Source organism: Mobula birostris, chromosome 5 (genome assembly GCF_030028105.1).
Source record: "Mobula birostris isolate sMobBir1 chromosome 5, sMobBir1.hap1, whole genome shotgun sequence".
In the NCBI taxonomy this organism is placed as follows: Eukaryota; Metazoa; Chordata; class Chondrichthyes; order Myliobatiformes; family Myliobatidae; genus Mobula; species Mobula birostris.
In genome coordinates this window covers 61388489-61403489 of record NC_092374.1, presented here as the reverse complement: position 1 = coordinate 61403489, position 15001 = coordinate 61388489, and the positions used below count along the sequence as shown (strand labels likewise).

Sequence of the window (15001 nt, the reverse complement as noted above, 5' to 3'; positions counted from 1 at the left end):
CCACATTATCATCCAGATCATTGATATAGATGACAAATAACAATGGACCCAGCACTGCTCCCTGTGGCACACCACTAGTCACAGGCCTCCACTCAGAGAAGCAATCCTCCACTACCTCTGGTTTCTTCCATTGAGCCAATGTCTAATCCAATTTACCACCTCTCCATGTATACCTAGCGACTGAATTTTCCTAACTAATCTCCCATGCGAGACCTTGTCAAAGGCCTTACTGAAGTCCATGTAGATAACATCCACTGCCTTCCCTTCATCCACTTTCCTGGTAACCTCCAATAGATTGGAAAAACTCCAATAGATTGGTCAAACATGACCTACCACGCTCAAAGCCACGTTGACTCTCCCTAATAAGCCCCTGTCTATCCAAATGCTTGTAGATTCTGTCTCTTAGTACTCCCTCCAATAACTTACCCACTACCGACGTCAAACTTACTGGCCTATAATTTCCTGGATTACTTTTCGATCCTTTTTTAAACAATAGAACAACATGAGCCATTCTCCGATCCTCCGGCACCTCCCCTGCAGACACCGATGTTTTAAATATATCTGCCAGGGTCCCTGCAATTTCAACACTAGTCTCCTTCAAGGTCCGAGGGAATATCCTGTCAGGTCCTGGGGATTTATCCACTTTAATTTGCCTCAAGATAGCAAGCTCCTCCTCCTTTTCAATATGTACAGTTTCCATGATCTCACTACTTGCTTCCCTTAATTCCATAGACTTCATGCCAGTTTCCTTAGTAAACACAGACGCAAAAAACCCATTTAAGATCTCCTCCATTTCTTTTGGTTCTGCACATAGCCGACCACTCTGATCTTCAAGAGGATCAATTTTATCCCTTACAATCCTTTTACTCTTAATATACCTGTAAAAGCTCTTTGAATTATCCTTCACTTTGACTGCTAAAGCAACCTCAAATTTTCTTTTAGCCCTCCTGATTTCCTTCTTAAGTGTTTTCTTGCACTTTTTGTACTCCTCAAGCACCTTATTTACTCCTTGTTTCCTATACATGTCATACAACTCTCTCTTCTTCTTTATCAGAGTTGCAATATCCCTTGAGAACCAAGGTCCCTTATTCCTATTCACTTTGCTTTTAATCCTGACAGGAACATACAAGCTCTGCACTCTCAAAATTTCACCTTTGAAGGCTTCCCACTTACTGATCACATCCTTGCCAGAGAACAACATTTCCCAATCCACGCTTTTTAGATCCTTTCTCATTTCTTCAAATTTGGCCTTCTTCCAGTTTAGAACCTCAACCCTTGGACCAGATCTATCTTTATCCATGATCAAGTTGAAACTAATGGTGTTATGATCACTGGAACCAAAGTGCTCCCCTACACACACTTCAGTCACTTGTCCTAACTCGTTTCCTAACAGGAGATCCAATATTGCACCCTCTCTAGTTGGTCCCTCTATATATTGATTTAGAAAACTTTCCTGAACACATTTTACAAACTCTAACCCATCTAGACCCCTAACAGTATGGGAGTCCCAATCAGTATGTGGAAAATTAAAATCCCCTACCACCACAACTTTATGTTTCCTGCAGTTGCCTGCTGTCTCTCTGCAGATTTGCTCCTCCAATTCTTGCTGACATTGGGTGGTCTGTAATACAACCCCACTAATGTGTCCATACCTTTCCTGTTTCTCAGCTCCACCCATAAGGACTCAGTAGACAGTCCCTCTAATCTGTCCTGCCTGAGCACTGCTGTAACATTTTCCCTGACAAGCAATGCTACTCCCCCACCTTTCATTCCTCTGCCTCGATCACATCTGAAGCATCGGAACCCTGGAATATTAAGCTGCCAGTCCTGGCCCTCCTGTAGCCAAGTTTCACTAATTACTATAACGTCATAATTCCACGTGTCAATCCACGCCCTCAACTCATCCGCCTTCCCCGCAATACTCCTAGCATTGAAATATATACACCTCAGAAGATTTTTACCACCACTCACAACCTTTCTATTTGCAGCTCTGCTTGAACTTTTAACATCATTTATTTTCACCCCAGCCCCACTGTCAGCTCTGGCACTCTGGTTCCCATCCCCCAGCAAATCTAGTTTAAAGCCCCTCCAACAGCACTAACAAACCTCCCTGAAAGGATATTGGTCCCCTTGTAGTTCAAGTGTAACCCGTCTCTCTTGTACAGGTCCCACCTGCCCCAGAAGAGGTCCCAATTATCCTGAAATCTGAAACCCTGCCACCTACACCAGTTCCTCAGCCACTTGTTCATCCTCCAGAGCATCCTATTCCTACCCTCACTGGCACCTAGCACAGGTAGCAATCCTGAGATTACCACCCTCGAGGTCCTGCTTTTCAACTTCCTACCAAGCTCCCTATACTCACTCTCCAGGACCTCTTCACTTTTCCTTGCTATGTCATTGGTACCGATTTGCACCACGACATCTGGCTGATCACCCTCCCACTTCAGAATGTCATGCAAGCAATCAGAGACATCTTTGACCCTGGCACCCGGGAGGCAATAAACCATCCTGGATTCTCTGTCACGACCACAGAACCTCCTATTTGTACCTCTAACTATCAAGTCCCCTATCACTACTGCTCTCCTCTTTTTCCACTCTCCCTTCTGCACTGCAGACCCAGACTCAGTGCCAGAGATCTGGCTGCTGCAGCTTGTCCCAGGTAAGTCATCCCCCCCCCAACGGTATCCAATGCGGTATACTTGTTGTTGATGGGAATGGCCACTGGGGAACCCTGCTCTGCCTGCCCTTTCCCCTTCCCTCGCCTGACAGTGACCCAATTTCCTGTGCTCTGCTCCTTTGGCGTAACTACCTCCCTGTAACTACTATCTATAATCTCCTCATTCTCCCGAACGATCCGGAGTTCATCCAGCTCCTGCTCCAGTTCCCTAACGCGGTTTGTTAGGAGCTGCAGCTGGATACACTTCTTGCAGGTGTCGTTGTCAGGGACAGCAGAGGGCTCCCTGACTTCCCACATCCTGCAAGAGGAGCATTCCAACATCCTGCCTGGCATTCTCTCTACTCTAAACAAACTGGACAAAAAACTTACCGGAACCAACCCTGGCCTCTGCCTGTTCTGGCCGAAGCCTGTTGAGCCAAAGCCGTCCCACTCTGCTCCCTCTCACTCTGCTGCCCGCTGTATATGCTGGTCTGTTTTTAAACCTTGGCGCACTACGTCATGTGCCTGCACAGTGCAGACCCTTCTCCCCGAGCAGTGTTTATATAAAGAAAGACTTTTTGTACCCGATTTCTTCACTCCCTTCTTCTCAGCTGCTTGCTTCAACTGAAACAAGAACCATTGAAAATTCCTCTTTTTAAATCTTTAGGGAATCCTGCACAAGGACTCCCAAGTCCCATTGCACCTCAATTTTTTTTGTATTTTCTCTCCATTTTGAAAATAGTCAACCCTTTCATTTCTTCTACCAAAGTGCGTGGCCATACACTTCCGGACACTGTATTCCACATGCCATTTCATTGCCTATTCTCCTAATCTGTTTAAATCCTTCTGTAGCTTCTCTACTTCATCAAAACTATTTTGCAACAGAGCCATCAATTCCATCATCCAAATCATTGACATATAATGTAAAAAGAATCAGTCCCAACACAGACCGCTGTGGAACATCATTAGTCACCAGCAGTCAGCCAGAAAAGGCTCCCTTTATTCCCACTCTTTGCCTCCTGCCAATCAGCCACTGCTTTATCCATCCTAAAACCATCCCTGTAATGCCATGGGTTCATAGCTTGTTAAACAGGCTCATGCGTAGCACATTGTCGAAGGCCTTCTGAAAATCCAAGTACAGAACATCAACTGATTCTCCTTTGTCTATCCTGCTTGTTATTTCTTCAAGGAATTCCAACAGATTTGTCAGGCAAGATTTTCCCTTGAGGAAATCATGCAGATTACGGCCTATTTTATCATGTACCTCCATGTACCCTGAGACCTCATGCTTAATAATCGACTCCAGCACCTTCCCAATCACTGAGGTCAGACAACTGGCCCATAGTTTCCTTTCTTCTGCCTCCCTCCCTTCTTGAAGAGTAGAGTGACATTTGCAATTTTCAGGACCATTCCATAATCTACTGATTCTTGAAAGGTCGCTACTAATGCTTCCACAAAACTTCAGCCACCTCTTTTAGAACTCTGGGGTGTACACCATCTGGTCCAGCTGAATTATGCACTTTCAGACTTTTCAGCTTCTCAAGAACCTTCCCTCTGGTGATGGTAACTTCACACAATTCATGACCCCTGACACCTGGAACTTCCACCACACTGCTAGTTTCTTCCACCATGAAGACTGATGCAAAATACTTATTTAGTTCATCCACTATTTCATTGTCCCCCAGTACCACATCTCCAGCATTGTTTTGCAGCAGTCCGATATGCACTCTTCCCTCTCTTTTACACTTAAAGTAACTAAAGAAACTTTTGGTATCCTCTTTAATATTATTGGCTAGCTTACTTTCATATTTCATCTTTGCCTTCCTAATGACTTTTTTTAGTTGCCTTCTGTTGGTTTTTAAAAGCTTCCCAACCTTCTAACTTCCCACTAATCTTTGGTCTATTATATGCCCTCTCTTTAGCTTTTATGGTGGCTTTGACTTCTCTTGTTAGCCACGGTTGTGTCATCTTTCCTTTAGAATACTTCTTCCTCTTTGGGATGTATATATCCTGTGACTTCCAAATTGCTTCCAGAAATTACAGCCATTGCTGCTCTGCCATCATCCCTGCCTGTGTTCTTTTCCAATCAATTCTGTCCAACTCCTCTCACATGCCTTTGTAATTCCCCTTACTCCATTGTAATACTGATATATCTGACTTTAGCTTCTCCTCAAATTTCAGGATGTATTTGATCATATTATGATCACTTACCCTCTGGGGTTCTTTTCCTTAAGGTCTCTAATCAATTCTGGTTCATCACACAACACCCAATCCAGAATAGCTGATACTGTAGTGGGCTAAACCACAAGCTGCTCTTAAAAAGCCATGTAGGCACTCCAGAAATTCCCTCTCTTGGGATCCAGCAATAACCTGATTTTCCCAATCTACTTGCATACTGAAGTACCCATAGGCTATAGTAACATTACCCTTTTGGCATGCATTTTCTATCTCCTGTTGTAAGTTGGAGGCCACATCCTTACTACTGTTTGGGGATCTGTGTACAACTCCTATTAGGGTGGTTTTATCCTTGTAGTTCCTTAGCTCTATCCACAATGATTCAACACCTTCCGAACCCATGTCACCTCTTTCTAATGATTTGATTTCATTTTCTATGAACAGGGCCACCCACTCTGCCTGCCTGACTATCTTTTCAATACAATGTGTATCCTTGGACATTAAGCTCGCAGCTTTAATAATTCCGCCATGATTCAGTGACTCTTGCATTGAAATATAGGCAGCTCATGACGCTAGTTGCACCATGCTCAACTTTTTGACTCCTAACTTTTCCTGAGGTCTTACCAACATCTGGCTCCACAACCTCTCGACTAACTGTTTTGGTACTCTGGTTCCCATCCCCCTGCATCTCTAGTTTAAACCCCAGCATTAACAAACTTTCCCGCTGGGATATTAGTCCCATCCAGTTCAGGTGCAAGCCCTCCCATCCAAAAATCTTATGCCCTCCCTCCTACCCCAACTCCTTAGCCACATAATAAACTGTATAATCTTCCTAGTTCTAGCCTCACTAGCGCATGGCACAGGTGGTAATCCTGAGGTCATAACCCTGGAGATCCTGGCCCCGAACTTAGCACCTAGCTCCCTGAACTCCCTATGCAGAACCTCGACACTCGTCCTACCCATGTCATTGGTCCTATGTGGACCACAACTTCTGGCTATTCACCCTCCCACTTAAGAGCGCTGAGGACTCAATTTGAGATATCTGGCCCCTGACAGCCAGAAGGCAACACACCATCCTGGGAATCATGTTCTTGCCCATAGAACCTCTTGTCCGTTCCCTCAACTAACAAATCCCCTATCACCACAGTGTGCCTCTTCTTCCCTGCCCCCCCTTCCCTTCTGAGTCACAGAGGCAGACTCAGTGCCAGAGACCTGACTTTCCTCTGTAAGGTCATTCCCCCCACCCCCCACTGACAGTATGCAAAGTGGTATATGTGTTGGGGGATAGCCACAGGGGTACTCTGCATTGGCTCCTTTTCCCTTCCTAAATGTCACTCAGTTTCCTATATCCTGCACCTTGGGCATAACTTCCTCTCTATATGTCTTATCTATCACCCCTAGCTGTCAGGGACACTAGAGGTGTCCCTGCCTTCCCACATCCTGCAAAAGGAGCATTTCACTATCCTTCCTGGCATCTCTACTGTCCTAACTGAGCAGATATAAAGAAGAGAAGGAAAAAAAACTTGAGCTTTTCTTTCCTTTGCTTTCTCTGAGAAGCACCTCTTCTCTGAAGCCTCGGAAGAGCTGAAGCCTTAAAATCACCACTCTATGTCCACTCAGACGATGACTGTTGCGACAATGACCGCTGCGATCGCCCCTGCCTTCCTTTCATTTGCTCTTACTAATCAATCCCAAATGCCATCGCTGGTCAAAGCTCTATTAAGCTGCTGTGACCCACTCCTGCCTTTTATTCCTGGGCAGTGGACCAAATTGAAGTTCCCTCCTCTCCAAACGTCTATTATATGGATATATGAGATAAGAGGGAATAAGAAGGCTGATGTGAGATTGACTTAATGGCAGAGAATGTTTACTCAGCATTAATATTAATACAGACTTTGGGCATATAACATAGATATTGCATGGTTTAGAATGAAGCAGTCTGGAATAAATACAGCTTTTTGATATTGGCTGGGTTAAGAGTAGAATAAAAATTATTGACAAGATATGCTGAGAGGCATTCCCTGGGAACCTTTACTAGAATTTTGGCTTTTTAACCACATAGAAATCTGTGATGATATAGCAGGTCTCAAGCCTCTTCATCAATCACAGAGCTTGACATCATGCCACGTGAGATCTTGAGATCCATGAACAAAGCGCGAAGTTGTTAAAGAGGGCAAAAATAGAGAGGTTTTGAGAGGGAATTCCCTAAATGATAGTGTTTAGAGCCAAAGACAGAGTCACGAGTGATGGAACATTTAAATTTGGTGGCAATTGTGGCCAAAATTATAACATTTCAGATACTTGTTTGGACTAAGGGAGGAAATTAGAGCTGGACAAGGAGGAATTTGAAACTTAATGAAACTGAAGCATAATAAAGTGAATACTGATCTGACAAGAGATTGGAAAATAAGGAGGCATTAAATTAAAAGTAAGCTATGATAATTAGGAGTGAAATGAGCAAGCAACTTTCATACATTGGCAGCAGAATTTTCTTCCACTAAGGTCACTCGGTATGAAATTTAAGTTGATTGAAAAAAAAATTTTTGTCTTTCTTCATTCTTGAAGTGTGGGTATTGCAACTAAGGCTAATTTGGGAGTAACTTGTCAAAGTTGCCTTTGTAAGTTACTGCAGTCCATTTTACAGATGTTGCATAATACACCTATAGTCATCTGAATGAATGTTCAAGGTCACTAATCAATTTGGTATTTTGATTTAAATCAACATCAAACTTCTTGAGTGCTCTTAGCAGTTCACTGATTTTGACAGTGGTGGGTAATATCATTTAGATGGTGGAAATATGGTGCTCTCCTTAGCATACCTCGATTTGAACCTACTCATAGCTATGGTGTTTTGTGACTATGGCAGTTAAATTTTATAGAATTATTGTGCATCAAAAGAAGACTTCTGCTCAGCTGCTTGAGTCTGCTTTGTCTTGAGCAAAGATTCAGATAGTCTCGCTACATGACTCCTTTTACCAAATCTCTGCAATTTTTCTCCTTTAAGTACTTATTCAATTCCCTTTTGAATACTACAATTAAATTTGTTTCCACTCTTGAAGGCTGTGGATTCTGAATACCACTTACTGCATAAAATTGTTTTCCTTGCTGTTTCTGTTCTTTTGCCCATCATCTTAAACAATACTATCTGGTTATCAACCTTTATCTTTGGAAATAATCTCTCTTTATTTCTGCTTGGGACAGTCACCATAACGTGAAAGAATTGTTCATTATGACGGAAAGTGATGTATCTAAAATGAGAGTCCTAATTTAAGCAAGGAAAGCTGACAAGGTTGAGGAATGAGTTGTCGTGATAGACTGAGGAGTTTCATGGAAAGACACAACAGTGGATAAACAGCAGTTAATATTTAAGGAATGAAGTTAGGAACCAAAACAATTATCCATTCTTTCCAGAGCCAAGAAGAAAAGCAACCCAACAGTGGCTAATAAAAGTGATCAAGGGTAGTTTGAAAACCAAAGAGGAACCATATAAATTTGCCAAAAATGATCAAGCCAGATGGTACACCAAATCTGACCTGGCTCCAAGGTGAACTTAAACATTTAGGACTTCCTTCAGTCAGTCCTTGACATTTCTCACAATGTGGCTATGGATACTTGGGTCTTGTGTTTAGCTGCTTTAAGTTATTTAACCCAATGTTGGACAAGTATTAGTTTACCAACATAACAAGTACCTTCATCAGGTGTGGAGGCTGTGAAGGAATCTTGATAACTGTCTTGTTAATCCAAAAAAAATTTCTAAAATTCACAGTTGCATTATAGTGTGACATATTGAGTCAAGAGTTTTGTTTAAGAACTTGAAGTAGTAAGGGAATACTTTAGGTACAGGGATGTTGTCGGGTGAGTAATATATTTATGCCACTATGATGCAATTTTTAACGAAATTGCCTTCACTTTGTGCTTGCTGACTTCTATATAAAAAAAATCTCTGCCTGGAAATGCCTCAATTTTATAATCACCCAAGTGTTTAAATAATTCTATGGCATTCAACTTCCGATCTCTGAATCCTCCATCAGTTCTTTAAACTTCCATGGTCTCCATGCTGCTCCAATACTTGTGAGCATTTCTATTTTTCATTAGTTAAATATTGGTATCATGTGACTAGCTACCTTTGTTGTAAACTCTGGAATTTTTTTTCTGTAAACCCCTCTTTCACTTAACTTCTGGTCTTCTAACACCTTGTGGAGCTCAGTCTCAGACCATGTCCAATGATCTCTTTATGGAGCATATTAGATATCCTTCTATTTTAAAGGTGCTTTATGGATGCAAGATTTTGTGTTTTTCTGCCTTTTAATTTATAATCCAAGTAAATAGCTGTAAAGCCAATGGTTATAGAGCCGAGAGGAATCTGCGACTATATATGAAAATGTATTTTTAAAAATAACTTGTTTTACAGGCAAAAAATAAAGAAGTCATGATGTACTGGTTACAACATTTGCAGCAGAAACGCTGGGAACACGACAAGCAGAATCACCTCTCTGAAGCTGATCTCCCCACTCCAGAACAATCTTCTGACTCCCCACCACCATTCAAAATAGTAGGTATGTCCAATGATATCACACTGGCAGGTTTGAAAGCTTAGCTGAAAACATTTTTTTATTCCACAACAAGTGTGCTCATGCTTAGCTTTCTGGCAGAGCACACCATATATTGTTCACACTTTCCACACAGTTCTTAATAAATTAAATCTGCATCAGTGTTAAACAGTGTAATCCCTCTCAACGGTTCAGTTTCTCTCCCCGAGAATGCTGTTTAAAATCTACTAGTTATCAAGCTGCGCACAGAAAATGCTGGATGAACTTAACAAGTCAGGTTGCATCTATGGAAATGAATAAACAGTCAATGTTTCGGACTGAGACTCTTCATAACCTCTTGGTTAACAACTGGCTTTAAGGTGTAATATTATATTACACCTTAAAGGACATCAAGGACATCGAGGAGCAGATAGGGAGACAGATTCTGGAAAGGTGTAATAACAACAGGATTGTCGTGGTGGGAGATTTTAATTTCCCAAATATTGATTGGCATGTCCATAGAGTGAGGGGTTTAGATGGGGTGGAGTTTGTTAGGTGTGTTCAAGAAGGTTTCTTGATGCAATATGTAGATAAGCCTACAAGAGGAGAGGCTGTACTTGATCTGGTATTGGGAAATGAACCTCGTCAGGGTTCAGGTCTACCAGTGGGAGAGCATTTTGGAGATAATGATCATAATTGTATCTCCTTTACCATAGCATTGGAGAGGGAGAGGAACAGACAAGTTAGGAAAACGTTTAATTGGTGTAGGGGTAAATAGGAGGCTATCAGGCAGGAACTTGAAAGCATAAATTGGAAATGGATGTTCTCAGGGAAATGTATGGAAGAAATGTAGCAAATGTTCAGGGGATATTTGTGTGGAGTCCTGCATAGGTACGTTCCAATGAGACAGGGAAAGGATGGTAGGGTACAGGAACCGTGGTGTACAAAGGCTGTTGTAAATTTACTCAAGAAGAAAAGAAGAGCTTACGAAAGGTCCAAAAAGCTTGGTAATGATAGAGTGCTAAAAGATTTTAAGGCTAGCAGGAAGGAGCTCAAGAAAGGAATTTGGAGAGCCAGAAGGGGCCATGAGAAGGCCTTGGCGGACAGGATTAAGGAAAACCCCAAGGCATTCTACAAGTATGTGAAGAGCAAGAGGATAAGAAATGAGAGAATAGGACCAATCAAGTGTGACAGTGGAAAAGTGTGTATGGAACCGGAGGAGACAGCAGAGATACTTAATGAATACTTTGCTTCAGTATTCACGATGGAAAAAGATCTTGGTGATTGTAGGGATGACTTACAGCAGACTGAAAAGCTTGAACATGTAGATATTAAGGAAGAGGATGTGCTGGAGCTTTTGGAAAGCATCAAGTTGGATAGGTAACCGGGACTGGACGAGATGTAGCCCAGGCTACTATGGGAAGCGAGGGAGGAGATTACTGAGCCTCTGGCAATGATCTTTGCATCATCAATGGGGGCAGGAGAGGTTCTGGAGGATTGGAGAATTGCAGATGTTGTTCTATTATTCAAGAAAGGGAATAGAGATAGCCCAGGGAATTACAGACCAGCGAGTCTTACTTCAGTGGTTGGTAAGTTGATGGAGAAGATCCTGAGAGGCAGGATTTATGAACATTTCAAAAGGCGTATGATTAGAAATAGTCAGCATGGCTTTGTGAAAGGCAGGTCATGCCTTACGAGCCTGACTGAATTTTTTGAGGATGTGATTAAACACATTGATGATGGTAGAGCAGTAGGTGTAGTGTATATGGATTTCAGCAAGGCATTTGATAAGGTACCCCATACAAGGCTTATTGAGAAAGTAAGGAGGCATGGGATCCAAGGGGACATTGCTTTGTGGATCCAGAACTGGCTTGCCCACAGAAGGCAAAGAGTGGTTGTAGATGGGTCATATTCTGCATGGAGGTTGGTTACCAGTGGTGTGCCTCAGGGATTTGTTCTGGGGCCCCTACTCTTCGTGATTTTTATGAGTGACCTGGATGAAGAAGTAGAGGGATGGGTTAGTAAATTTGCTGATGACAATAGACAATAGGTGCAGGAGTATGCTATTCGGCCCTTCGAGCCAGCACTGCCATTCACTGTGATCATGACTGATCATCCACAATTAGTACCCCGTTCCTGCCTTCTCCCCATATCCCTTGACTCCGCTATCATTAAGAGCTCCATCTAACTCTTTCTTGAAAGCATCCAGAGAATTGGCCTCCACTGCCTTCTGAGGCAGAGCATTCCACAGATCCACAACTCTCTGGGTGAAAAAGTTTTTCCTCAACTCCGTTCTAAATGGCCCACCGCTTATTCTCAAATTGTGGCCTCTGGTTCTGGACTCCTCCAACATCGGGAACATGTTTCCTGCCTCTAGCGTGTCCAATCCCTTAATAATCTTATATGTTTCAATCAGATCCCCTCTCATCCTTCTAAATTCCAGTGTATACAAGCCCAGTCACTCCAATCTTTCAACATATGATAGTCCCGCCATCCTGGGAATTAATCTTGTTAACCTCCGCTGCGCTCCCTCAATAGCAAGAACGTCCTTTCTCAAATTTGGAGACCAAAACTGTACACAATACTCCAGGTGTGGTCTCACCAGGGCCCCGTACAACTGCAGAAGGACCTCTTTGCTCCTATACTCAACTCCCCTTGTTATGAAGGCCAACATGTCACTAGCTTTCTTCACTGCCTGCTGTACCTGTATGCTTACTTTCAGTGACTGGTGAACAAGGACACCAAGATCTCATTGTACTTCCCCTTTTCCTAACTTGACACCATTCAAATAGTAATCTGCCTTCCTGTTCTTGCCACCAAAAAGGATAACCTCACATTTATCCACATTAAACTGCATCTGCCATGCATCTGCCCACTCACCCAACCTGTCCAAGTCATCCTGCATTATCTCAATATCCTCCGCACATTTCACACTGCCACCCAGCTTTGTGTCATCTGCAAATTTGCTAACGTTACTTTTAATCTCTTCATCTAAGTTATTAATGTATGTTGTAAATAGCTGCGATCCCAGCACCGAGCCTTGCTGTACCCCACTAGTCACCGCCTGCCATTCTGAAAGGGACCTGTTAATCCCGAGTCTTTGTTTCCTGTCTGCCAACCAATTTTCTATCCATGTCAGTACCCTACCCCCATTACCATGTGCTCTAATTTTGACCACTAATCTCCTATGTGGGACCTTATCAAAGGCTTTCTGAAAGTCCAGGTACACTACATCCACTGGCTGTCCCTTGTCCACTTTCATAGTTACATCCTCAAAAAATTCCAGAAGATTAGTCAAGCATGGTTTCCCCTTCGTAAATCCATGCTGACTTGGACTGATCCTGTTACTGCTATCCAAATGTGCCGCTATTTCATCCTTTATAATTGACTCCAGCATCTTCCCCACCACTGATGTCAGGCTAACTGGTCTATAATTCCCTGTTTTCTCTCTCCCTCCTTTCTTAAAAAGTGGGATAACATTAGCTACCCTCCAGTCCTCAGGAACTGATCCTGAATCTATAGAATATTGGAAAATAATTACCAGTGCGTCCACGATTTCTAGAGCCACCTCCTTAAGTACCCTGGGATGCAGACCATCAGGCCCTGGGGATTTATCAGCCTTCAGTCCCATCAGTCTATCCAACACCATTTTCTGCCTAATGTGAATCTCCTTCAGTTCCTCTGTTACCTTAGGTCCTCCGGCCACTATTACATCTGGGAGATTGTTTGTGTCTTCCCTAGTGAAGACAGATCCAAAGTACCTGTTCAACTCGTCTGCCATTTCCTTGTTCCCCATAATAAATTCACCTGTTTCTGTCTTCAAGGGCCCAACTTTGGTCTTAACTAATTTTTTCCTCTTCACATACCTAAAGAAGCTTTTACTATCCTCCTTTATATTCTTGGCCAGCTTGCCTTCGTATCTCATCTTTTCTCCCCATATTGCGTTTTTAGTTATCCTCTGTTGTTCTTTAAAAGTTTCCTGATCCTCTGGCTTCCTGCTCATCTTTCCTATGTTATACTTCTTCTCTTTTATTTTTTTACTATCCTTGACTTCCCTTGTCAGCCACAGTCAACCCTTATTCCCCTTAGAATCTTTCTTCCTCTTTGGAATGAACTGACCCTGCACCTTCTGTATTATTCCCAGAAATACCTGCCATTGTTGTTCCACTGTCATCCCTGCTAGGGTATCTTTCCAGTCAACTTTTGCCAGCTCCTCCCTCATGGCTCCATAGTCCCCTTTGTTCAACTGCAATACTGACATTTCTGATTTTCCCTTCTCCCTCTCAAATTGTAGTTTAAAACTTCAAAGGTTGGAGGTGTTGTGGATAGTGTGGAGGGCTGTCAGAGGTTACAGCGGGACATTGATAGGATGCAAAAATAGGCTGAGAAATGGCAGATGGGGTTCAACCCAGATAAGTATGAGGTGGTTCATTTTGGTAGGTCAAATATGGTGACAGAATATAGTATTAATGGTAAGACTCTTAGTAGTGTGTAGGATCCGAGGGATTTGGGGTCTGAGTTCATAGGACACTCAAAGCTGCTACTCAGGTTGACGCTGTGGTTAAGAAGGCGTATGGTGCATTGGCCTTCATCAACCGTGGTATTGAGTTTAGGAGCCGAGAGGTAATGTTGCAGCTATATCGGACCCTGGTCAGACCCCACTTGGAGTACTAAGCTCAGTTCTGGTCACCTCACTACAGGAAGGATGTGGAAATCATAGAAAGAGTGAAGAGGAGATTTACCAGGATGTTGCCTGGATTGGGGAGCATGCCTTGTGAGAATAGGTTGAGTGAACTCGGCCTTTTTTCCTTGGGCGATGGAGGATGAGAGGTGACTTGATAGAGGTGTATAAGATGATGAGAGTCATTGATCGTGTGGATAGTCAGAGGCTTTTTCCCAGGGCTGGAATGTCTAACATGAGAGGACACAGTTTTAAGGTGCTTGGAAGTAGGTACAGAGGAGATATCAGGGTTAGGTTTTTATGCAGAGGGTGGTGAGTGCATGGAATGGGCTACTGGTCATGGTAGTAGAGGCAGATACGATAGGGTCTTTTAAGAGACTCCTGGACAGGTATATGGAGCTCAGAAAAATAGAGGGCTATGGGTAACCCTAGGTAATTTCCCAGGTAAGGACATGTTCGGCACAGCTTTGTGGGCTGAAGGATCTGTATTGTGCTGTAGGTTTTCTCTGTTTTTAATATAACTATAAATACCCTGCAAATCCTGCTATTTGAAGGCATTAAATGTCAATGGACTAAATGTAAGAATAGAACTGCATTTGCATTGCAACAGCATGTCATTACAATGTTCCAAAATTAAAATGACTAACGTAATGCTCACTTTCAATGTAGTACCTTAGGATGCATGATGTTCCAAGGAGCTTAAGAACCATTTAAATAGTTTCTGGACAAGTTGCCACCATCATAATGCAGTCACCAGTTTACATACACTAAACTCTCTCTAATACACACATGCAGGCACATACGACTCTGTACACACATCTTTATAAACATTGGTTAAGCCTCTGCATGACGAATGTGTGTAGTTCCAGTTGTCACAGTATGGAAACAATGTGGCTGCAGTGGAGAGGATCCAGAGGAGATTTACCAGGATGTTGCCTGGACAGATTGTTCTGAGTTATG

The 15001-nt window shown here is 42.8% G+C and overlaps 1 protein-coding gene across 2 annotated transcripts in view; it reads left to right on the top strand.

Moving 5' to 3' along the window:
- Positions 1 to 15001, top strand: part of tbc1d2 (TBC1 domain family, member 2) — a 93660-nt gene that overhangs the window by 15767 nt on the left and 62892 nt on the right. For both annotated transcript variants that reach the window (XR_011886008.1, XM_072258120.1), the window contains exon 3: positions 9243 to 9387. Coding sequence is in view for 1 of the 2 variants with exons in the window: in XM_072258120.1 (XP_072114221.1) it covers positions 9243 to 9387 (145 nt within the window). In the remaining variant the exon portion in view is untranslated. The remainder of the gene's footprint in view (positions 1 to 9242; positions 9388 to 15001) is intronic.